Source organism: Haliaeetus albicilla, chromosome 19, assembly GCF_947461875.1.
Source record: "Haliaeetus albicilla chromosome 19, bHalAlb1.1, whole genome shotgun sequence".
NCBI lineage: Eukaryota > Metazoa > Chordata > Aves > Accipitriformes > Accipitridae > Haliaeetus > Haliaeetus albicilla.
In genome coordinates, this window is record NC_091501.1 from 11,880,681 (window position 1) to 11,906,429 (window position 25,749).

At 43.9% G+C, this 25,749-nt stretch overlaps 1 protein-coding gene across 7 annotated transcripts in view; it reads right to left on the reverse strand.

Moving 5' to 3' along the window:
- WASHC1 (WASH complex subunit 1) overlaps nucleotides 1-25,749 on the reverse strand; it is a 46,126-nt gene that overhangs the window by 8,128 nt on the left and 12,249 nt on the right. For all 7 annotated transcript variants that reach the window (XM_069807645.1, XM_069807647.1, XM_069807646.1 and 4 more), the window contains exons 2-4: nucleotides 25,505-25,658; nucleotides 3,566-3,677; nucleotides 2,736-2,882 (exon numbers count right to left, since the gene is read on the reverse strand). In XM_069807645.1, the coding sequence (XP_069663746.1) occupies nucleotides 2,736-2,882; nucleotides 3,566-3,677; nucleotides 25,505-25,653 (408 nt within the window). In that variant the 5' untranslated portion in view covers nucleotides 25,654-25,658. The remainder of the gene's footprint in view (nucleotides 1-2,735; nucleotides 2,883-3,565; nucleotides 3,678-25,504; nucleotides 25,659-25,749) is intronic.

The following is a 25,749-nucleotide window of genomic DNA, read 5'->3' on the forward strand; positions in this document are numbered from 1 at the left end:
GAGTGCTGAGGCCAGGTCGAAAAGCACTTGAAGATGAGCAAGTGCCAAAAACCTGGTTTACCCTCCCCATGACCATGATGGACTTCCAAGAGAGGCAGAATTCACAAGGACATGCCAAGTTACCGATATTTTTGAAGCCTAGCAAGGTTACTCCAGCAGTGGACTGTAACTTTTCCTTGGACATCTTCCCAACCCCAGGCAGACCATGTCTCCCACCTTGATTTCCAACCTCCTGAGAGGCATTTGCAGCACCCAGACACAGCTCCCACTGCAAAGGCAGTGCCCAGCGCCTGAGAAGCCCCACAGGGCTGCAGGCAACTCACTGTTGAACCCTGCCTAGCTGCCACCACAGCAACGCGCAAAGCAAGTGGCTTTCCAGGCTTACCACAAGGACCTTGTTTCTGGCACTCCTATCCATCAGTGCTTACCTTACCAATCTAAACAGTGCCCTCTCAACAGCTGAGTTTTCACTTGCTTAGGGTGTGGAGGGGGAAAGGAGAATTTCCCAGGAGGAAAGCATTTTTAAATAAACTGCAGAACCACACACGTTTCCAGCTCAGCTGCTTTTCCCCCAGAGCACAAACCGTAAATGCTGAGCACAGGCTGCCACCACCTACCCTCAAACTGACACAAGCAGAGCTTGCTTTCTTGGTGGGGCATGTGCGTGCGTGCGTGAGCGAAGTTAGCAAAGGCCACTGCAACTGCTCCCAGCAAAGAGGCCCTCATTAGAACTGAAAACAGGCAGCGAGCCTCTGCTGAAAGCCCTGAATAATTGAGGAGGGCATAAATGCAAACATTAGACTTCCCTCTGTCACATTTCATTACTGCAAGGCACATCAGGCTCCGTGCTCAGCTATGGTCGAGAAGGGCCTGTCCCCCTGGAACATGGTCAGAGCTCGGCCGCACCAAGCCCCACTCAACACACCAGCTGCTCCTGGCACAGTCCCCTCCATCGTTCATCGGCTGACAGCCGCTTGTCAGGACAGCAGCGCCCCACAGAAGAGCTGCAGGAGCTAGTGTGTGTGAGCTTGGCAAGAGTAACAAGACTGCTGCATGGGGCAGGGTCAGCAAAGCCAGAGAAAGATCAACAACCCCAAAGGAGGATTGAAAGATGGGTCACAGGAGGGGAGGAACAAATACAAACACCCCCCAGGGCCTGCAACAAAGTCCCTGTGGAAATGGCAGCCTTGGTCACGAAGGGCAGAACATGGCAATGGTACTGAGACTGCCTGGGACAGGGAAGAGGTAGCATCACAGGCAGATGGCAGGCGCTGTGGGGAAGGGCATGCAGAACCTACTGGAGCCAGTGGGCCAGTCGATGGGCACACCGTTTGCTCTTTGCGGGACACTGCTTTTTACCAGCTGAAGCTCTTCTCAATCCCCTCCCTGTGCAAGGGGCTGTACATTGGCACCAGCCCTTCAGGGTGGGAGAGAATCTCCCCTGCCTACTCACTGCCTACCTCTGCTTGCCCCACATGCTCTGATGGGATGGGGTCACCAGCCAAATAGCACAACCATAATCAGCCTCCTGCGGCAGGCTGGCAGCTCTGCCCCACGCTGCTGCCAGGGCTTGAAGGAAGCAGAAACCATGCTCGAGTTTCCCAGCTCCATTCAGCCAGCAACCCTGCTTCCTTCACTGTGTGAGGTCTCAACTCCATTAAAACTCAGTAAAGTTTAGCATGATGAATTATTCAGTGGTAGCTTTATTTTTGGGCCAAGGCACACAAGGATGAGGAAGTCTCTTTAGGGTTCACGAGCAGGGAACTTGTCAGGCTGATCCCTAACCTGCCAGGATGAGCACATTTACTACTCCTTGCACAGTACATACACAGCAACTTTCAGACTTCAGGCACAGCAACTCTTACTCCCCTCCTTCCAACCCAGGAGTGTTGACCCAAATAGCTGGAAAATCCTTTGGTAGCATTTCCTGCCAAACCCACCACTTCTCAGACCTCCTTAAGAAGCCCCTCTCAGCCACTCAGTCCACAGGCTAAAAGGGAACTCAATACTTCAGGACCTCCTTCAACACCACCAGCTGCAGGCATCTGTGCTATGGGCACACCTGGAAGCCCCAGCTGTGCTGGGTACTGAGAGATTCAGCCCCTCTGAAGGGCTTGCAACCTACAATAGCTGAACACAAGGCAAAGGAGAAGCAAAGCACAAACAAAAGATGTAAAGAAGCAAAATCATCTTCCCCACTAAGATGTAAAACTTAGCTGGGAACCAGGGAGGGACAATACCCATGTGCAATGCTTCCCTGGGACAGAAAAATACTCTAATGACTCCTTTTTCTCCTGACACATTCACAAGCACCTTTACCTTTCCCTTCTCACCATTGCTTATATTGGAGCGTTCAGAAACTATTTTTCAAACAATTATGACCCTGATCTCGCTATGCACAGCCAAAGGCTTAAGCCCAGCCAGCAGCATCCACCAGCACTGCTGCAGGAAACGGTGGTGTTTCAGAAAAAGGAACTGCTCCGGAGAGTTGGCAGCTGACAGCCACCCAGAGCACTCAACCACCCAGCCAAGGGCTTGTACTGACATGGCCCTCTCAAAGTGGCAGCTCAGAAAGCTTCCCAGCCTGACCTCACAGACCCCTACCAACAGGCCAAGCTGAAAAGATGTTCTGCTCCCACCTGTATCTTAAAGCCCTGGTCTCCTTCATCAGAGACAAACAAGCAAAGAGAAGCTGGGAGGCTGTTAATCTCAAGGTCTGTTCTCCTCCTCCTTACCTGCAGAGCCTTCTCATCCAGCATTCGGTGTTTGCTCTGAATCTTGTGTCTTGGCCACTTCTGTTTAGCTGGGTCTTCTGCACCAGCAAAAATTGAACTGTACTCCTGCAGCCGTTCAGGGGCTGGATACTTGGCACTGGAAAATACCTGTGGAGAAACAAGGAGGGACTGAAAAATCCCAACTAGGCAATCCTACAATACAGAAACATGTGGAGTAAGCACACAATCTGTGCTGCCAGTGGGAATGGACAGCCTCGGAGTCAACAGGCTCCTAAGGGCTATCTGCACAGAGCCAAACACACATGGGCTGTCACTTCTGCAACTGGAAGTGCCAGAGCTTCTCTATCTATATAAGTACTAGGAGATCATTGGCAAAAAGGCTTCCACTGGCAGGAAGGGAGTTGGAAATACTGTATAAAATGGAGCAGGAATGGGGAAAGAAGGATTTTCACCAGTTTTACATGGCTCTTTGGGATTAAGATGCACTGAAGGGAAGGCTCTCTAACAGCAGCTTTCATTCAAACAGCCAAAGTGTCTATGAGCCTGAAATGCAAGGGTGTTGGGCTTAGCTCAGCACATGCCTTTTCTCTTTCTCAGGAAGCAACCTATATAGGCCTCATAAGGTCTGGCGCTCTGTGGCTCATGTGTCTAAAAATCATCAGTTGGTTGAGTCAGGAATGGGATTCTCATCACAACCCTACTCAGCAGCAAAGCATGGAGAGGTGAGCAGGCAGCAGCCGCAGCCGCCAAGCACTCCAGAGTACATCAGGAGTAAAGAGAGAAGGTGGAAGGAAGAAGGGAGGCCATGCAGCCTTCACTGAAGTCACTACCTTAATAGCCTTCTTGCTGCCCTTTATCTTCTCAATCTTCGCTTGGGCAAGTGTGACTCTCTCACCAATTGCCTGAAGCTGTGCCCGGCTGGCCTCCACCCGCTGAGAGATCCTAGAAGGCAAGCACCTTTCTTAAGATGAAGAATCCAGAGCCAGAGATTTTTTGGCAAGAGCCGGTATCCAGGCCCTCAGGGAAGAATGTGAATCTCGGTGGACTGGATTCCTTTGTAAGGCAAAATAGTGCTGGCTGAGATATGCTTGTCTTGGTCCCATTGAGAGCTTTATGTACTCTGACATGGTAGGTCTATTCCGTGACTCACAGCACAATGTTCCTACGGTATTTTAAGGCACAGCACAGAAAGATGGAGAACTGCAGCTTCTTTGCGACACCAGACTGCCACAAGCCCTACACCTCTCTGCAGGTACTGCTGACGAGAAAGCCACAGCCAGTTATCAACTGCCAACATATTTTTAATATAAATTACTTGCTAAAAATGAAAGGCAACACATGCTAATGAGCAGAGTTCAGGACTCACAAAGATCATCCTGTCCTCTAGCATACCAGCAGTTTGTTGCACTTCTTCCATGTTACTTCACAGCTTTGTGATTTGGTTTCCACATCAGTTAAACAACATTAGGTCCTCATTTGGAGCAATAAAGCAGGCTAACTTGCATAATTTTTGCATAACTAGATCAGCAACAAAATGCTTTGGGACTGAGGTGAAAAGCATTCTTTGGCAGCAGGGGATAGTGGTCACTGGTTAAGTACCTCTGTGTTCACCACATGGACATACTCCTTTCCCACAAAGCTTATAGCAGACACCTTACAGCCAGGGGCATGACAAATTGCTAGCATGTTGTGCACAGTTGCTACCATGCTGCAGGAACTGTCACGCACGTTCAACTAGAGCCTAGGAGAGACATCGGGACCAGGCATCAGCTACAGGTAACTATGGAGTCACCTTCTCAGAAGAGACCTTCCTTCCCCACGCACAACTATCAGGATCTCCCTAGCTTCAAGCTCAAAAGCTGAAAATTGTTCTGAATCTTCACCCCTCTAATGAAACCAGCAAAGAGTATTTTTATGGCTATACAACCCATTAGGAGAGATAGCACTCCACTTCAGCAATCTTTTGTAGCAATGAGTTCCAATCGGATTATTTTGTGCCTGTAAAAATCAAACTCAAGTATTGTCCTTAAATTTCACCAAAATCCCTCTTTGCTTTTGAGTAGAGAGCTCCCATGTTTTTTTCCACTGTCTTTATAATTCCTTTTAGCAACAAACTTGACATCAGCAGTGATCCATGATTCCCGTTTTCAAACTGTACCAAACCCGTCTTTTCAAGTATTTTCACTCTGTGCAGCACATTCCCTATTACAGTACAGAAACGGACTCCACTAAAGCCCCCCCCATTGTAGGTAGTGAAAAAACAGCAAGTACAAGCAGCCTGTTCACCTTGTATCATTCTGAAAGACCCCCAGTTCTTCTTTCTCTAAACAGCTTTAAGTGTTTCTGTTTGTTCATAACCGTGCTCCCCTCTTTCTAGAGGCATGAAAATTCTTCCTTATGCATATGGCAGGAGAGCACACAGCCTGTTTCTACTTTATTCTTTTTGGAGTGGGAGATGAGAAAAACTGAACCTCATGAGATTCTCCTTCTCAGAATTATTCTCCATTTCCCCATCCTTTTATTTTAAACACAGCCTAACAGCTTGTATTTTGTACCAACACTACGTACAAATCTGTTCATGATTTCCTTCCCACACCCTCTCTCTGTCTCAGTGGAGTAAGACCACATCAGTTATACACTTGATAAGTTCTCAGAGTGGTTTCTGTTGTTCCTTTCAGTGTGCATTTCCTAGCACCTGTCTGCAGCAAATTTCATATGTCATAGGGCTGTCCCATTGCCTTGTTTTGTTAAAGTGTGAGATGCCTCTGAAGGACCTATGTCTTCCCTAACTGTTCTCCCCAGCAAATTTTCCCACCTCACAGTTCACCTCTTTTCTAGATGTTTTGCAATTGTATTGATTTACACTATTTCCAGTACTGCTCCTGGGGGCATCTGACTATTTTTACTTCCTTCAAAGCTGAAAAAATTGGTCTATTTCTGCTTTGCAGCTCTCTCTCAAATCAATGATGCAATTTTCCCTCTCACCTGTGAGTAGACCCCTCTCCTAGAAGAACTCAACAAAGCCTTCCTGAAGCTCCAGATAAAAGCAAGGTATCAATTGTCTTTTAGCCAGTACCCTGCTGACTCCCAGATGCAATTCTCAGGGGCTGACAAGGCACATGTTTCTCTCCCAGAAGAAGGTGTTAAGCAAATAGTTACGCAAACTCAGGCCTGGAAACCAGCAACTGTTCTCCTCCCTTCTGCTCCATGAATGTGAGTGGGTCAAACGAGGCAGTCAAACGCTTCCCTCACTCCCTTTTCCTGCCCCATGTTATCCCCAATGCTTCACCAGGTATCAACCTCTTCCCCCCCTTCCCACACTCACTCTTTTGCTAGCTGTGAAGAAGCGAAGGAGTTTTTGAGGAATCCAAGTTATCCTTACCTTTCAGCCTTAACCACTTCCACATTTAACATTCAACCTCCAGGATACCCAGTTTAGGAGAGGAATGGTGCCACAATTCCCTTTATGCCCCCACCAAACACAGCCAGTGCATTGGCTATTACAAAGTGCTTGGTGAGAGGGTACTAATGCTTCCCATAGCGCATGGACAGCGTCAGGGAAAGCACCTCCCAGCCCACAGCGCTGCATACATATTTCTCATTTAAAGTTCGCTGGAACCTCTCTTAAAAAGGAAGCATCCCCAAAACCAGAACATGACTGGCAATTACTGTGCCCTAGCTAGTACCCACAGTAATGGTGCATCCAGAAGGGAAAGAGCTTCATCTTTGGTGGAAGCTTCATCCATCCCTACTGCCCACCAAATGAAACCGAGAGTGATTACATTCACCCATAAAAGGACAGTATCAGGCAGACAGCCCGCTCTCAGCACAAGCTGGGGAAGTTGCCCAGTGCCAGCTCAGGTGTTTCAAACCATGATGGCTCTTCTCTGAGGCACCCTGTACTTTCTCCTGTGATCTCCTACTCTAGGATTTGACAGGCCAAATCCCACTGACCTTAGGAGATGAGCCAAAAACCTTCACCTGAGGTGGTACAGATGCAGGCCCACAACACAGAAGGAATACACACCAGTCTACAGAATTAATTTATTTGTTGCTGAGCAAGACAACTATGAAAAAAATTATTAAACCCCCTCAATCCAACTAATCCAAATTCCATCACATGTACAGGCTCTGAAAAGTGCATGACTGTTATGCATGTACTGTTCAAGATACAGTTGCATGTGTTAGTTAAAAGAGACAAAATACCATACTGGTACTGAAAAAAAATACATGGAAAACTCCCCCCCACCTTCACGTTCAAGTGTCCTCCAGCAACTTTAGTATTTCTACTACTGTGGAAACCGAACTTACTCCAAGGAGTCAACCTGGTCTTTGTAAAGAAAGGAAACAGGAAGGGATGAAAGAGGGCTGTTGCCAAGGATTTCAGGGGCAAAGTGTTTGAAGCAAGGTGGCATTCAGACCTCAACCTCCATTTAGGGAGGAGTGTGTTACTGAGTGGCATTAGTTTGAAAGGGAATTGCAATCAGGACAGGAGGGGTAAGTGTTAATAAAATGGCCCATTACTGCCCCGCAGAACCCGGTGCTCAGACAGCCAAAAACTCCATCAGCATCTGAATCTACCCCATGCCTATCTTATTAGTTATTGCTGTGTTATTTTGCTCCCGGTGCTCTTTTCTGCTTGACAAACCCCTTTAGTTAGACTCAATGTGACTTCGGAGTTGCAAAGAAGCAGGAGGCGCATAGCAACAACCCCCCCCTTTTGGGCAGGATGCATGCTTTGGGAGAAGTGAAAAGGGGGCCTGCAGAAGAAAGGAGAATATATCACCTGCCTTCAAATCCTGGGCATAGAGCCAACCCAACCTTCCCCTCCCAATGCTTTTCTTTGGGGAAGTAATGCATGTGGCAGATTAAATCTATCTAGTAGATTATCTCTTAATCCATACAGACTTTTACTTTTGATCTAAGCAGATACTAAAGCTAATCTTTCAGCTGCTTTGATTCAAGCTTTCACATTCTCTTGTCACTCTGAAATATTGTTGCAGTCAAGCCCCCTGTGCCTCACCCCCAACTTGGATCTCATTTCTCCTTTCTCCTAAAGCCCTCATCCTGCTGCCTTGAGCTCCTCTCCATTTTAGAGGCAACTGCCTCCAACACCCACAGCAGGTCCCTGGAATACTTCCTCCCACCTCACTGCCTCCCTTGCTGGCCCCATATCCTCTGTCCCATCTGCAGCCAGAGCAGATCACTTCCTTTTATTTCCTTATAACTCCACTGATAAATCCCACATTCAGGCGGCTACTGAAAAACCTCCTTTGCTGCATCTGTCTTCTCATGGGGGGAAAATTACTGTTCTCTTACTCCCATAGGAAAAAGATTTGAGGCATTAGGAATCTTGCATCCAGGACGCTGGACACCGCCTGTCAGTTATCAGCACTGGCAATAATACTATATTTCTATGAGGGTCTCCAAGCACTCCACAGTGCCAAAAAAGAATTGTGATTTTTATCATCTATATTTGATAGGGATCAGAAAAAAAAACAAACCCAAACTTAAAATCAGAGCAGGTTTAAAGATAGGCTAACAGATTCCCAGAAAGATGGCTGAGCAATACAGAATTCCACTGGAAGGAAGCATCACAGCAGCAGGAGACCCTCTGCTGTCTATATTGAGCATACACATCACCCAAAAGTGACAGAGATGACAAAACTTGGGAAGTGGGAGAGAAAAGACACAAGCTCCACACCAAGGTGAACAAGAAAGGCAAGGCAGCAGAGGCTGAGAGCAAACCTCTCTAGAATACCAAAGAACTTCAATTTCATGTCTGAAGTACAAAAGTAAGCGATCAACCAAGGAGAAAGAACATTACAGAGTAGAATGAGAAATGAAGTTGCACAGGAGGATAAGGCAGCTGAAGTATTAAATGACTTTTTCCTTAAATGAGGACTCTACACATCACAGCAAATCAGGCTTCTGGTCTCCTCCCAGCCCAAGCCCCAGCCCTGAGAGATAGCAGGGGGATGCTCAGCATTGCTGTTCTAAACTTCAGGGTACATATGGTAAATTTGTTCTATAAAACCTTGGCCTTTTGCCTAAAAGTCAAGCTGCTTTTTTTTCAACAAAGTGTGCTTTTATTAAATTCCTCCCTTACTGCAGAAGGCGTGAATCAGAAGGGACAGAGTTTATGGTTCTTGTATTTTATTACATCCCCAGACTCTCCAAGTGGCTGATGCTGGAGCAGGGTAACAAGGGAAGATAACGGTGCTGGCTGCCATTCATCCTTCCACAGCACCAGTGCCAAAACTGGCATGATACCACTACTGATGAATGAGGTACCACTAAACCTCTAGGACAAGTTTCAGTGGGTTTCCAAAAGTAAGAGAACCACTGGTGACGTGAGGAGACACTACCTCCTAGGGGAGGGGAGACATCATCCCATGATGAAAGCAGCAGAAGAGGGGGGTGCTGAGGGAGCTAAACATCCACCTTTCTTCTCAGGCTGCTGAGCCCCTTCCTCATCTACTTCTTTCCTGGGACCCAGAAGTACATCACTGTTCTCTTCTACTTGTATGTTGTGGAGAAGAAGAAAATGTCAAACTTGAAAAAGTTTTAATTTGTCCAAGAATCTTCTTGGAAAAAGGCCACAGGCTTTTATGGCTCCTCAGACTGCCAAAGTGATGGGGAAACATCAATGCATCGCCCCCGGTACCCATAACTCAGGTCTTTGATGCACAATCCACTAGACTGAAGCAGGCCTAGAGAGCTAGGCTAGAATATCTAAGCGTGTTCTGGCTGGCTAAAAAAGGATAATGTTTTAGGAGGCACTAGAGTGTGCTTTACAAACAGCCTGATTGCATATAGATGCTCCTACACACTGCAGTGGGCCAGCTCAGAGCTCATGCAGCAATGACCAGCACAGTCAGAAACAGACTGTGAGAAGCCTGACTCCCACTCTCCCCACTCCCACGCAGTGCCTCTGCCCCAGCAGCTGGCAACATTGCAGGATCGAGGTGGAGAGAGAGCAAAGGAAAGGCTGCTAAAACATTTACAGTTTACAGCAATCCAGGGAAGCATTCAAAGCCAGCTCACCTCAGAAGTTTGAAAGGCAAAAAAGCAAAATGCATGCTTTTATAAAAAGTCAAATACATTCAACCACTCAATGAAAGATCAACTTGTTTGCTTTCTGCTCTTCTGTCTCCATATTTAAGCAGTTTTAAAAGTCTTACTTCACATCTGAGTAAGTGTAATCAGAAACTGTCATCATACACCATCTCTGACAAAGAAATCCCAAGTGAGATAGTGTAATCAACGTTCCTTCCTCCATTAAGGGTTTGTATATTATACTAATTAATGTTTATCACACTTTGATTGCTCCTTGAGCCTGATTTGCAGGTGTTTCACCATTTACATGTTGCCTCGCTCCTGTGATGCCGAATGGCTTTGCAGATTGGAGGGTGATCAAGGTTGCCAGTGGCATACATCACTCTCCACAGGTCATATTCTCACACAAAAATAATTTCGTTTTGATTTTTAATCTCTCATTTCACAAGGTGTTCCTGCTAATTAATTCAATCTCTCATTTCACAAGGTGTTCCTGCTTAATCCTGTGAATTAAGTTTATGTAAAACTAGAAACTTAGAATTTTGACCTATCATCACAGCACCCACCTCCCTCTTCCCCTGCAACTTGTTCTCCTCCCCAGAGAAGCAGCTTTTCTTTTTTCTGTTCCTTTTTTTTAAAAAAAGAAGGTCACAGAAGTTCTTCGTTAACCTTCCAACCTTTTTACTTGCCTCCCACCACTGACTGATCTGAAAGCAGACATGCTTTCTTTTTTTAGAAGAAATATATACTAAGTAGAAAGTCTGTGTTTGCAAATAAATTACACAATTAGTTCTTCTATTTAAACTATATAGGCTACTTTTAGTCAAACTACTTCTCCATTAATAGTGTTAAGACATATAAACACAACAGGTTCTACCAACACAGTGACAACTTTTGGGCAGAATGCTCTAAAAGAAGTAATGGGAAAAACCTGTTTCTTCTAACAGTACTGCTGGAGTTTCATAGGTGACCTTTTGAGTTCCTCTACTGGCAGTGTGGGGGCAGATACTGAACAGCACCATGGAACTGCTTCCCAGAGCAGTAGCCACAGGAATAGTCCTGAGATATTAGGCAGCAGATGGTCTAAGTATAGAATCATAGAATGATTTGGGTTGGAAGGGACCTTTAAAGGTCATCTAGTCCAACCCCCCCCCAATGAGCAGGGACATCTCCAACTAGATCAGGTTGCTCAGACCCCCATCCAAACTGGCCTTGAATGCTTTCAGGGATGGGACATCTACCACCTCTCTGGGCAACCTGTTCCAGTGTTTCACCACCCTCATCATAAAAAATTTCTTCCTTTTATCTACTCTAAATCTACCCTCTTTTAGTTGAAAACCATTACCCCTTGCTCTATCGCAACAGGCACTACTAAAAAGTTTGTCCCCATCTTTCTAATAAGCCCCCTTTAAGTACTAGAAGGCCACTATAAGGTCTCCCCAGAGCTTTCTCTTCTCCAGGCTGAACAACCTCAGCTCTCTCAGCCTTTCTACACAGGAAAGGTATTGTAGTAACTGGTACTAGTACTGTAACTAGTAAAAGTTACTAGTTAAGTACTAGTAACTGGTTTGTTATCTATATAGTCTTCACTCATCCTTGCAAAATTCTCACAGGTATTTATTCACTGAAGCTCAATCTTTTGTAGTAATAGCCTTAAGTGGTTTGTTTTGGTTTGGTTTTGGGGTTTTTTTTTCTTTCTTTTTAAATCACTTCTGAAAGGAAGGCTAATCCTGTTTGGACAGAATTTTATGACACTGTCAGAAGTAAATGGTGTTTCCATGTTGCTTGAAGTATGGATCTTATTTGGCAGATAGCTTAAGAAGGTGTTTTGGCACCTTGTAACCTTAAATTAATCAACTGTTTACACAAACATTAGATTTCTCTTTCTCCCATCAAAGCTCCTTTCTTAGGATAGCCGAAGACCTTCCTCCCTGTCCCCATTGAACAGAAAATGTGTATCACCACACAGAGCCACAGGAAACATAAGCAGCACAGAAATGCCCATGTGATCCTGTGGTGAACTGTATCTGGGGGTAGGGAGAGCTAACGCCTTTAAAAAGGTCTCAGATTCCTCTGGATCACTAAGTGTGGAAGAAGGTCCTTCCCAGCCTTTATTTGGGCACCATGTCTCATTCTACACAAACAATGCTTCTGTTACACAACTCAATCTTAATCAACACTACATTCTACATTTCTTATCAGCAGTCACAGGAGACAGATCAGCCTGGATTTAAACATCTGATCTGTGCCTTCTCCCAGGTGGAGTTGCAAGAGAAATGCATAAGCCACCAGCCAAAACTGGTATTTCTTCTGACCTTCACCTCAAGGTAGCAACAGCAGGAGACTAGCCCTGACAAGTCCACAGCAGCCTCCCCAACTGTTTTAGCCTGTGCCTCACCTGAGCCAAAGATGCCTTGCTCCATCGCCATGATAATGTGGGAAGGAAGAGGGACGTTTGCAGAGCCTTCCTCCCCACTGGTAAGGCAGTCCACATCAACTCAACATTGCAGAACAAGAGGACAGCCTGGTTTATAGCAGAAGATCAGGAAGTTCCTCTTTATTCCTAGCTTTCCCCCATACCTTCCAAGTGGTTTTAAATCAGTTTTCTTGACCAAGGTAAGTAGCACCCAGTTGCACATGTGTGATAAGAACTGATTTAGTGAACATCCCTAAAGGTTCTACTGTGGGGCTTGCCCTAATGTAAGGCTGAACGTACCAGGTAAGCTGAGCCCCTGTTCATTCATTGGGATGGAGTCTTTTTATACCAACATGGCACATAGTACAAATGCTGCTCCTGTTCTCTTTATCTCCACTACCAAAACAAGCCATTGTCACCAAGAATGCTGATCAAAAAACACCGGTCTCCACAGCAGGAAATTATTCTGTGTGATGGAAGTTCAAACTCTTATTATTCTCCGAGAAAAGCATTGCTTTTCTTTGCATTTAATCAAATATCAGTAGAACTTCATAGCTTTTCACCCAAAGATCTCAAAGCAATTTCCGAGTGTTAATTAAGTCTCAGTTGCTTATGAAACCAAGAGTGGAACCATTTGTCCCCCATGATGAAGTAAATCTGGGGAAATTCAGGGTATGGTCCCAGCTGACCAGATTTTCAGCCTGTCATTCACTAATTTGAACAATTTTTGCTTTAGTTCACACGAGTTAACACATACATTTCAGTAGTTGTTTAATTTTCAGTTTTACTGAGTTTAAGACCGCCTGTGCAAGTACTTCTACACTCTTTAGTGCCTCCTCATTGCCAAATCCATCCCACTGCTGCTCTCTAGAATAAACTACAGTCGGCAAGCACTGATGCAAAACACTGACCATTCTCTCCAACACCATATTTTTCTCTGGATCCAAAAGATACCATTTCCCCACATTTAAGGCACAAGTTGGAAGGTAAAGGGTTTTGTACTGACTTTAAGTTTTCCCTATTTCCCAGTAGCTGATGGTAATCACACAGAATTTGACTTGCGCACCCCAAGTTTAACCCTTCAGTCCCCTTTTCAGCAACAGATACTTAAGAGCTATCTTTTACAAGCTAGTATTCACACTACAGTGACTAACTAAAATCAGTCTCTATAAAAACCACTATCCTGCACAACTGGACTTGCATATTCAGGAGAAGGAAAGCCTAGCCAAGAAGAATTACTTGCAACCATAAAGCAGTTTGTTTCATCAGCTGTGAAACCCTCAAAGATGACTGCACTTCATCTCTCCTTCTTGTAACTCTTAGCTCCTTTCTGATTTCCACAACGCAATATCAGTCTGCCTCTGTGGTCTTTCCTCACTTTGTCCTGACCTATTGAGGCTGTCATCAGATACTTGGTAAATGACCTAACTAGCTTTTGAAGGATGACTTGGAGTACCCAGGTCATTTTGTTTTGCTCTCAATACTGTTTTTCTGCTCATCACTTTTGCTGCAGTGATCACTGTACTTTCAACAGCTTACGACTCAAATCTGATTTCTTCTATTCCCTTCCACTCTTCCTTCAATTAGATACTTCTGCCCATGTGAGCATTGCCACTTGGTGCTTTGTTCAGCAAGGATCCTCCTCAGCATACCCTGAGGACTAGTGCCTATTCCCAAGATTCCTCCAAAATTTTGCTACAGTGAAAACAAGCCCAAGTACATAAGATACACTTTCTCAGAAACAGTTATCAGTCCTCTGCTAATTACAAAACATCATTGCTAACTACATCTTTTCCCTTTCTCACCCATGCTTCCAATTTGAACTTCCTCTCATAACAGATCCTTCCTTTCAAAACAGTTCTCTTTCTCTTAAAGGAAAAATTTCTTTCCCTATTTTTTGCAAATGGAGCTTTTTATTTCACAATATTTGCTCTTCAGAAACAGAACTTGTTTAGTGTTACTTCCTTCATTTTCCTACAATCAACTGCAGTCACACTCAAATCTCAGAAGGCACCTTCTATGATATATGCCCATCAACAAGCTAATTTGAGCATAAGTGCTTCTTCAACAAATGAGAGTAACTCTTTATGACACATTATCCATCTAACACCTTTCCTGAGTGATTACACCATTTTCTTACTACTCTCTTGAGGGATTTCTAGTTACTTTTCCCAAAAAAACTTTGAGCCCCCGGCAGAGATTTTTCTAACAGCATCAAAAAGCAGATGCCTCTGCTTGGACTGACAGCTGCTCTGTTATTTCAATGAAACAGTCTGTGGCACATCAGTGATCAGACATCACCTTTAGAGCAATTCTAGACACATGATTTCATTTTCCTCACTGTCATTTTAAAACTCATCTTCCCCACATAGTGACTCACAAATAGTCATTAAGAATGGAAATACTAGCTTCACAATAATACCAGAACAAATTTGTACAGTATACTTTTCAAACCTCCTTCCCTACCCCAAAAATGCCAGGACCATAAATTCATAAATTTTAATAGCCTAACCACTCGCCCTGTGACGTACTCACACAATAAATGTTCTCATGGACCAATGCCTTTAGCAGCAGTTAAATCCCTCATCCCAGCTAAAAGTAAGCATAAAGCATAATGAAGGGTATGATTTTGGCTGTGGGGTTGTTTTGGGTTTTTTTCCCCCCTAAATTACCCATGCGCTAGAAACAACAAAGAAAACCCTGCCTGGTGCTCAGTAACCCAACAGGAGTTGGGAGCTTCTCACCCTCCCTCCCTCAAAAAAGCCACACAAAGTCTGAATTTGTTCTGGAATCAACAAAATCCAGGATGCCACTTTCAAGAGTACTGTTGTTGGAGCAAAACCAAAGAAACCCAGTCATCAGGCCAAAGTGACAGAGAACAGAATTGTGGAGACTATGAACATTCTAGGTTCTTGGTGCCGGGCTACTGGAATGACTGGCATGTTGTATGTATTTCATAGATAATCAGAAAGGCTATTCCTGCTGTGCTACCACAGAGCAGAAGTGCAACAGCTTTACCTCCTCTTCTAAAAGGAATGTCCTGTTATGCCTTTTCAAGCCCATCAAGCATGTCTTCTTATTCAGCTTTGACGGTAGATCTAAAATGAAAGTCCTAGCAGTAAAATAAAACCAGGTATTTGCATTTTAAAATGTATATTAATCCAGAATAAGGATCATACCCTTGGATAAATTAAGAATGGACTCCAACTCAGACGATATTAAATTACCCACTTGGGGTTTCTCTTTATCACACTTTACCATCCAAAGCCTTCATCCCTGGCTCCAAAAATAATTTTTATCCCCTCTTCTTCCTAATGGCACAGCATGGTATATTCCCTCAATAAAATGATTGTCTGGAGGATTTAGGTGGAAGAAAAACAAGAACTTCTTCATTAGCATTTGCAAATGGATCCATTTGTTGTCTCCAAAAGTGCTGCTCGGTCTTAACTGTCAGTTGCATTTACACCCAAACTCTAACCTACCCCATTTGGAAAAGCCCAGTGACAGCACCACAGCTAGTCAGAAAGAAGGACCATGGAAAAAGAATTTAATCTGCCACTCAAGTGTGAAGAACAGACCTTTGGCACCGGTGTTTTCTACCGCAATTCTCCCCTCAGTGTACGCACTCCCACTTAGATAGGAGGGAGCCTGTAATACACATTTCAAGCCACTCAGTGTTATTTTCCAGACAGTTTTCTCCACACTAGATCCCTGATGGAAGTCATGCCTGTAAAACAAAGTGACTTATTTGCATCTCTTCCTCCAGGGCTGACTGAGCAGACAAAACTCATCCACAGGAACAGAAAACGACTCCAATACATGTGTGAGAGTCCAGCATCTGAAGCTGGTTGAGAAGGTAGAGCTATCACTTTGTATAAGAAAAGAATGACACGGCAATTGTGTCAAGAAGAGTGGTAGTGGGAGAATCTGACAATATTGCCAAACTTGTGGGCTAAGAAACTAGAAAAAAGGGAACATTTCTTTTGCTGAGGCACACGCTGACTTGTTATGATCTGCTTCTCCTTGGATATTTCCAGAGATTAATAGCTACAGCTACTTGGGGTAAGAGGCTGGGGTGGAAGGGAACACCTCTCTGGATGGGGAAGTTCATAAGATCTTTTCCAAATCTCTGTTAATTAAAAGCCACGTCCTGCCCTAGTAGTTTATAGATGTGACTTACTGCTGGACAAAATTTCAGCCACTGCATCTCCCATCAAGTGGATCTGGATCCTTCCAACCCACAGCCATCCAAAGTACTTCAAGGAAAGGAAGTTTACTCAGCTGCACAACGAGTAGAGTTTCAGAGTTCTCCTGGAGAACCTTCTCAGGGCACCACAACTGTGGGAAGACATTAGGTAAGCACACTTAACAGTCCCATGCTGGAGGACTGCAGCCATGAGATCTCTTTGCATTAGTCACTCACAGGTGTGGCTGGGAGGTCAGTCGTACCTCTGCTGTCCAGGCAGCCCTCAAGGCCCAGGTCACTGCCTGGACCCCAAATTGACACTGACGTCCCACTAACGTACTGAGGGATTGGCACCACGGCTGTTAGCAAAACACAGCCAGAGACATGCTGTAGCCCAACTCATCCACACCCTACCGTCTAAAACTCATTTCCCTACCACACCTTCCCACCACACTCACGCTGAACTGCTGCCTACCTCCAACCCAATGCTACCTTTAAGGCACCCCCGAACATTTCTGAACATCACATACAAGTGATTCACATGTTAGCATCTGTCTGAATCGGGTAGAAACTCTGAAACAACATTCAAGAGATGAGCCTAGAAAAGGTGTCAACATGCCCACGCAGCTCTGGCTTCAGAATTAACTGAAAACAAACATGCAAAGGTGGACACTTGGTCCCATTGTAAAGACTTGCATTGCTCACTGGAACAAGTCTTTTTGGCACGTGGTAGAGAGGACAGATCACCACCACTTCTATCCCCTGCCAATTTTTTTTTTACTTTTTTCTTAAAGGGCTCTACTGAGAGCTCTTGCTATGCAGAAAAGCCTGCTTCAGGGTTCAGTGTGGAATTCTCTTCTCACATACCTTTAACCCATTATGGATATATCACCACCGTTATTATTTCTGGATACAGTACTCTCATGCACTAGGATATTACAACTTTCGGCCATTTAAAACCTCACTCCACTAATGCATCAGACAGTATTTCTGAAGTCCATAAGCCTCCACAAGCATCAGCTGGTTCAGACCCTGCTGGACTCGGCTTCAAAGAAGGTTATTTCACTGCAATTGCATAGTGCTTGGGCTCCGGACTGTCGTGGTTTAACCCCAGCCAGCAACTAAGCACCACGCAGCCGCTCACTCACTCCCCCCCCATCCAGTGGGATGGGGGAGAAAATCAGGAAAAGAAGTAAAACTCCTGGGTTGAGATAAGAACGGTTTAATAGAACAGAAAAGAAGAAACTAATAATGATAATGATAACACTAATAAAATGACAACAGCAGTAATAAAAGGATCGAAATGTACAAATGATGCGCAGGGCAATTGCTCACCACCCGCCGACCGACACCCAGCCAGTCCCCGAGCGGCGAATCCCTGTCCCCCCACTTCCCAGTTCCTAAACTAGATGGGACGTCCCATGGTATGGAATACACTGTTGGCCCGTTTGGGTCAGGTGCCCTGGCTGGGCATGAGAAGCTGAAAAATCCTTGACATTAGTCTAAACACTACTGAGCAACAACTGAGAACATCAGTGTTATCAACATTCTTCACATACTGAACTCAAAACACAGCACTGTACCAGCTACTAGGAAGACAGTTAACTACATCCCAGCTGAAACTAGGACACAGGCTCTTCACCCACTACCTTTTCAACCCAGAAACTGTTCAGTAAGCAAAAAGTTATATTGTGTCAATAGCAGAGAGGTCTGCTTGGGCTCCCACTTCTTAAAGCAGTAAAAGCGGGGGTAATTACACCTCTGTACTTTTTGTTACAAGTTAGTTCATAAAAGTTTAAACTGATTTATAGCAGTTGGGGGTATACAAAGTGATCCATCCTTCAACTTAGTCACAGCTCTGTCCTCAAATTGACTGTGCTTTAAAATAATTGTCAGTGAAAGAAGGCAATGTTTATCAAGATAATTGCTTCTCACCTCCACAAATGGGTCTAACATTTGTTTCTTTTGCCTCTTGCTGCTACAGACTTTATTTCCATAGATAGTTTTGAAACTGACTTTATCTGTTTTGGAACATGGCCTTTGAATAATAAACAAAGGTAGCTACTACATGTGGCATCTCTCATGTTAACATTGTAGCTCTTTATTAAACATTTTAGAAAAGTTTTGCTGAGCCATAGGGAGTCTATAGATGGTAGTAAATTGATTTTAGCCTACAGACACATAAAAACATGAACAAAACCAAATTAAGTCAGAAAGCCACTATGAACTGCATGTGATTGGACCAAATGGTTTTTTTCATTAATTATTTTCTTCAAAATGCAAAGTTCTGCTGCATGAACAGAGTCTGGACAGCAAGACGTTCCTATGCTATCAAGAACTTATTTTTATTAAGCATGTTAAGATTTATCACAGACCCTTCTGGGACACCTCTTTTCAGGAAATCCAACTTACACAGTTGCAGACAGCTACATCCCTCTTACAAATGATCAGCGTTGCCATAATCAATACTCTAAAAGCCAAGGTGGGATTTCCCCTTGCTCATGACCAAAAAAAGAAAATAAGCCAAATGCCTTCAAAGCAAAGCCCTCCTTCACCGAAACAGCAACCTTGCCTCCCTCTGTTCTCTTTCAGTATCACTCCTTCACCTTTTGAGAAGCAGCAAATCCTCCTTCTGAGAATGGATCTGATCTCCCCAGAGTTGCAAAAGCAGAACGAAAGTTGTCCAGAGAGGAAGGAACAGATTCACGCCTCAGGATGGTCAAGCTGTAATGCATATTCTGCTGGGTAATTTCCCAGCTACCAAATTGCACTTACGTAGGTAGGTGCGTCTTATACTTCTTCCTACTTTTGAATCTCTTGCATGCTTTCTCAGGGAGTCTGTCTTGTCCTGTCTTTAAGGACCAGGGAGAGAATTAGCTCACAGGAACTTGAAAGCTGCTACTCAATATTGAATTTTCTCCAACAAGGCACACAGTACAAACAAGAGACTACCCTGTCAGGCTGAAAAAAAAAGAACCCACAAACTAAAATAAAACAACAAACAATATGTACCAAAGTTACCTAAGTTTCTCCCTTCTGTTTGCCTTTCCTATTGCACATGCAATCTGTTTTGTTCAAACTGTCTCACATTTGCACTAGATAGTCCACTACCATGAAAGGCCCTGTAAAAGTAGAGAGAATCGTCTCAAAAGCTCCATTAAGTCTGAAATTGTTGCCTGCCTCCTTTTGCTAAGCAGCTTTGAGACCAATTCCAGAAGTGGGAGAACACCTCTCCTGTGACTTTTGCATTTTCCTTCACTTTTTTTACTACTTACAGCAAATTGATATATCAGCAGTTTAGCATGATTGCACCTAAACCCCTCATTTTACTTTTAGTGACTGAGGATATGGGTAAGGCTTGTATTTCCTTTGTGCTCCTGGATGGCCATTTCAGCATCCTGGGCACAATATTCCATCATTTTCTTTTCAGACATAGAATCAAGCATTAAGAGCCCTTCCTCCCCACAGAAAGCTTTCTGCAGCTAACACAAGCTCATCTCATGCTTTGAGAAACATTTTGCATTAATGCTAGCACTGAGTCTTTTAGTTATTCATTAAAGTGTACCACTATTTGCAGACCTGCTATTAGGTGCAAAAAGTTTAAGTCTGCCTGGAGGAGCATACCGAAGGTGAAGCACTTCAATCTTTTCTTTAAATTGCTCGTTTTAAACAATGCTGAAGGCCTTGTTAGTGTACAGAAGGCTATAGCTCTCTTATCAAGTTCAAGCCTGCCTTGCAATCACTTAAGGCAGAACAGATTGATCACCCTCCTTTTTAGGGAATGGGATTCAAAGATAAACAGACTGCTAGTGAAAGAAACTGATGCAGAAGAGCTGTTGTTAGTAGACTTGGAGCAAGAGCTTAAGTAACCATCACTACATTTCAATGACAATGCCATAAGAAGTATCTCGCTTCCAGAATAAAATTTAGCATTCTGTTCCTCTCCTTCAAAAGACACACTTAATCTCTGGAAGTCTAAAACACACAGATTTTCAGCACTTTCTGAGACAAGCAAAAATCCTGTCTTGCTAATTCTCCACCATGTTTGTTTCATTTTGAAGGAATAACCTTTAAATGACTTAATACCACTCAGTCTCCTCTTTCCTAGTATTCCCATTTCATTTCAAGCTGTGACAGCCCTATCTCTGCCCCTTTCCACCCACTGCCCCTTTCCACCCACTGCCCCACCCCATAGGCTGTCAAGGCATCTGAATTAAGCCTGGGCCTCAGATCCCACAAGATTTTAAACTTAGGGATTTTAGCAGCATCCAGAAAGAGTTGTAAACTGGACTCCTGCAGAACAGTCACACTAACCCTCTGCCTCTTTTTGAGGGCATAGAATGTGTGCTACTGCCAGCTGCCACCAACCTTCCAGGTATGCTGAGCTGACCCTCATATGTCACCTCCTAAAGTCTTCCTAATAGTTTGGGGACTTCTCTCAAACTACATCTTTACAAGCTTTCAAATTTAGCTTCCAGATAACCATGAGAGGTAAAACAAATGAGCAGTTTCTTACAAAGTATGTGCTACACTTAAGAAAAAAAATCCACATTACTTGGACATGCCTCTACAAGAATAACCAATATCTGCAGGCAAAATATTCCTCCCTGTTTTCCCCATGCTCCATGTCCTCATGTCTGCAGAACCATCTGCTCACTCCTTTACCTCCCTGTTTCTGCTTAATCTTCCTGGCAGCGAATGACTGCTCCTACAGACTCTCAAGAGAGGTATCTGAAACTAAACTAGACCTAGCATCCTCTCTCAGACAACCTCTGGGACAACTTCAGAGTACTGCGAGGTGACTTGCTGCTTAACAAGAGCTGTATCACTCTCAGATTAACTGGAGAAAAATTGATTCCCTGTGCTATAGCCAGCCTACTGGTGTAAAGTCACCTGAATGGTGACCCATCACGATGGAGCCCTCTTGACAGCTCTCCTCCTAGTAAAATCAAACCCTTACAGCCAGCAGAGGAACAACTACAATCCAGTGTCCAAGCTCCAAGCTGCATCCTAGAGCCACAGTGCACAACAAACAATACAGTACAGCTTGCAGCAAGACCCTTCTTCGCAAGTTTGCCCGAACATTTAATAATACATTCCACAGACCTCCTAAATGAAGTGCATTCTTATGGATATATTCAGTCACTCATTTCCATTATTGATCACCATGACTAATCACAGTAATAAGTTTAAAGCAAGCAGGGGAACACCCAAATGCATCTCATGATTAAGGTTTTGTTTGTATTTTCAATTTCAGAACTACTCACCTCTCAACCCTGCTCCTGTTCCAAACATCTCTTAAAGCTCTGCTGTCCAGCCAGCCACTCCTTACCTTCCTTAATCACACACTTACCAGGATGCGTCCTCATGCTTAATAACATTACCACAGTGCTTTTGTTTTCCAACTACTGCTTTCAGAAGTGTGGCTCTCAGTTAAACCTTTGTTTAATATTAAAGGCCTTTTAAAATATTTAATGTGAAATTCATTTGAATCCAATTGCGGAGGAACAAGAAAGGTATGCCTGTTTAGCAAAATACTATCCCAGACAAGCAAAAGACACTGAATAAAGATCTTTAAAAAGATCAACCCAGAAATTCTTCCATAAACTGAAAAAAAAGAAGCACAAGGATGATGCATTTTGTATACTGGACAACTTGCAGTTGGATCACAGGAAAAGGTGACCAGGACCTTGATAACAACATTCTAACCCCGAGTATTTATTTTCTTTCTACTGCTGTAACACTCCATGAGATAACTTGCATAAGCAATTTTCCACAAATCTGTTATACAAAAGTGTACACTCCGAATAATGAACTGACATATTAGAGGTTATTAACATCTCCTGGCAACAAAAACTCTCCTCAAAAACTGGGAAATCCCAAAAGGCAAGCCTAGCTAACCAGGGGGCATCTCAGGAAAGCTAAACCCATCATCTGTCTGAAGTACTTATCACAACAACATTCCTGTAAAAAATTCCACAGCACACGATTCCAACACAAGCTCTCACCCAGAAAATGCTGGTAATGATGAAACAAATAGATGAAAGACTACTGGTTAACTGAGTGTTTAAATTGGTCATTCTGCTTCCTGTGACCTGTATCAGAAGCCCTCCTTAGAAGTCCAGGAGTTAAACTCATATAGATATTATGTCAGATTGGCTATGTTAGAATATTTATGTTTTAAGCAGTAATGATATGTATTAAAGTCTCAGTAGCTACAGGCGATGAATCTGATCTTTACTGCAGCTTCCACAGCAGATTAATTACATGAATTCAGTTAACATACACAAGGTTAAAACTTCCATTACTCCAAAACATAACCCTGAAAAGTACGTGCAGCCTCTTGATCTCCTCAAAGTACTGATATCAGCACCAAGAGGACAGGACTTCCTAAAAGGACAGGACTGTTGACAGTACTGACCTAGGACATCACCCTGTACTGCCCAGCAGCCAAGAGCCTCTGCAGAATGTGGTACTTTGCTGTTCTCCACACGGAAGAGGCTGGATGGGCCCCTGATCCCAAGGGTTAGGAATATGACAGAGAGGGATGCTGAGCTACTCCCTGCTCTTTCTTAGTGATTCCAGATCGCAGTCCAGGTGCACTGTTAGCAAGGTACAGAGGAGGCTTAGCTGCCATGAGTTGCTTGACCTACTCTCCAAGACTGTTCCCAGTGTGTCTGCTCCAGGTCTCAGCCATAGTTTACCTGTTTTTTTGCACCTGCATGTCCCTTGATTCTCTACAAACTAATGAACTCTGCAAAGTGCCTCATTCACCATGTACCTTGCCATAGCTAAACTTAAGAGCAAGTCAGCTTGTTTGAGAGCGTTTGGAAAGAAGACAGCTTGGCAGAGACTTGTCTCATGGGTTATTTCCCAGATTCCCCAAACCAGGGGGAAGGGGAGGAAAGCTGCTTATCTTCTCTTGCCCAATTCTCCAAATGCAAAAATGTCTGTCTTGTGTTCCCTTAAGAAGACTGAATCCACAGGCACTTTTCACCACTGCTGCTTCGGCACAGCCACTAACTGGCCCAGGGAATATTTCTTCTACAACCAAAACAGTACCACAGCTGCCTTCAGCTGACATGTCAGCAACAACTCAAAGCAGAAGCTTTGATCAGCTAACATGGAAAAACAGATTTGGTTGTAGAAAGATTCCTCTTTCCACAGAGAGTAAGAGACGCTCTTTCACTCCACCTTCAACAAATTACAAATTGGCTTGCCACTCTCAAAACCACTGTACCAATCCAACTGTTCCCACAAAACAACCCCAGAACATCTGCATCTTTGTAGTACTGAAGTAATGAGTTTGACACATTCAGCTGAGTCTGCCACACTGAACAAGTTTCCTCTCCATCAACATTGCAAGCTGCTGTTTTGCAGATCAGAACAGTCAGCTTCCCCAGATAACGCAGCTCCTTCCTGGAAATGGAAGACAGAGCTGCCTTATCTCAGGAAAGGGAAGATAAAAGGTCACTCTTCACTAAGTGGCAAACTTCTCACCTTGAAAGCTTTGCCCCTTGATTGGCATGGAACAACCAAGGTCATGGAACTTTTAATCAGATGCCTGCGTAATTACTAAATCATTATTAATTATATCAGAGAGCTGAGACCTCAGAGGAAAGGCAAAGCAAACAAAGAGCCCAATGAAGCCTCCTCTGTTGTTGGAAAAAATTGGTAATTAAAAGTCATGAGTGCACCAAAGAGCAAGGGAACAGCATCACAGTCACTGTTCAGGACTCAGGAGTGACTTGCATGCAAAACAGCAGACTTGTCTCCCCGGGGAAATTACAGGGTACTGTGTTAGAGAGCAGTGAGTGGGAGGAAAAAAAAAGAAAATAAAATAAAAACAGAGAGAGAAAGAACCATTCCTGTTTTATCAATAGCTTTATTTGCCCCAGAGAAAGGGACAGCACTGCCAACCAGTCCAAAGTCTGAGAGGTGCCTTCCACATGTTTCTGGCAGCTCTAGAAAGTGTCCCAGCCTTATATCATGAAGAATTCCAATACTGAGAAGTGCACAAAAGAATGAGACCTTGTGTTCAACCTGATCCAGCCTACACACAGCTCTTGCCCAGGAGCCCTTGCCCAAGTAAAGACTATTCCAATGAAAAGCCTTTATTTCCCTCAGTGACCTGAGCTCAGCCTTAGTGACTACCCTTTCACCAGAGGCTGCCCTTCAAAGTATCACTACCAAAAATCGAAGAACTTCAATCTTCCTTTAAAAAAACAAAAAAACTCAAAAGAAGAAAGAATGCTATGGTCCTGCTCACACCACAATAAATCAGCCTAAGTAGTCATGATCCCAACTGAAGCCAAAGCAACTGCTTTTGCTAATCAGGCTATGAGAAGATACATGCTGATCTGTTTCTGTACCAATGATATGACACAACATCTCAGGGTACTGAGATATCAAAGATGGCATCAGATGAAAAAAGGCACTACGGTCTCTACCATCATTTGCAGGCAAACACAAGAATGTCTCTGATTTGCTATATAGGTAGTCTTACAGATCCAATCCTAAAGATGACCATATGCAAGAGGTGGCAAGTCTGGGCCAAATCCCTGAAGAGATCAGTTTAGATGGATTATGAGACTGTGGTGAGAAGAACAGACACTCTCATGTGCTCAGCCCTCCCAACATACAAAAAAAAAAAAAAGAAGCGCAAAACACCAGAAGCCCAAAGAGAACTGTAAGTCCCAGAGATCAGAACAAAGAGACATTTTCTACTCCACTGCTTCAATTACAATGAATCAAAAAGATATATCTTCAAGATAGTCTAAATAAGAAAGTCTCCCATTTAAAACATGAGCAGGAAGGAATAAAGGATAACTGCAGCAGAAGCAGTAATGCAATTTGTGGGACTCTGCCCCTGAATAAAAAATTAACAACAAACAACCTCTAGGCTAACTGTAGCCATTTCATTATGCTTAACTTTGACAGACCTGAATCCAATAAACTTTTATTGAAGTGCATCTGATCCTTCTTTATCCCTTTTCTGACCTTCCATTGCTTGCCAATGCAATGCCCTTTCACTGTTTCAACCATATCACCACACTGTTTCCTAGTGCTGAATGCTAAGCCCCCAACCCCCATGTGACAGCACCATACCTGTTGAAGATATCACCAGACACCTTTTGCAGATACTGAAGTGCATCTGCCACTTGCTGAACAGCCTCCTCCCTGCGTAAGTCTGGTTGGATCAGTGGGACTGAGTACGTCTGCCCTTCCAAAAAGTGCTTCTGGGCTACTGTAGCCATTGTGCCTAAAGAAAAGAGCAAATAAGTCATTACAGTAAACACACTTCCATTTTATCACAGCTTTTATTCAGGGACTTCCACTCTCTGCTCCCCTCA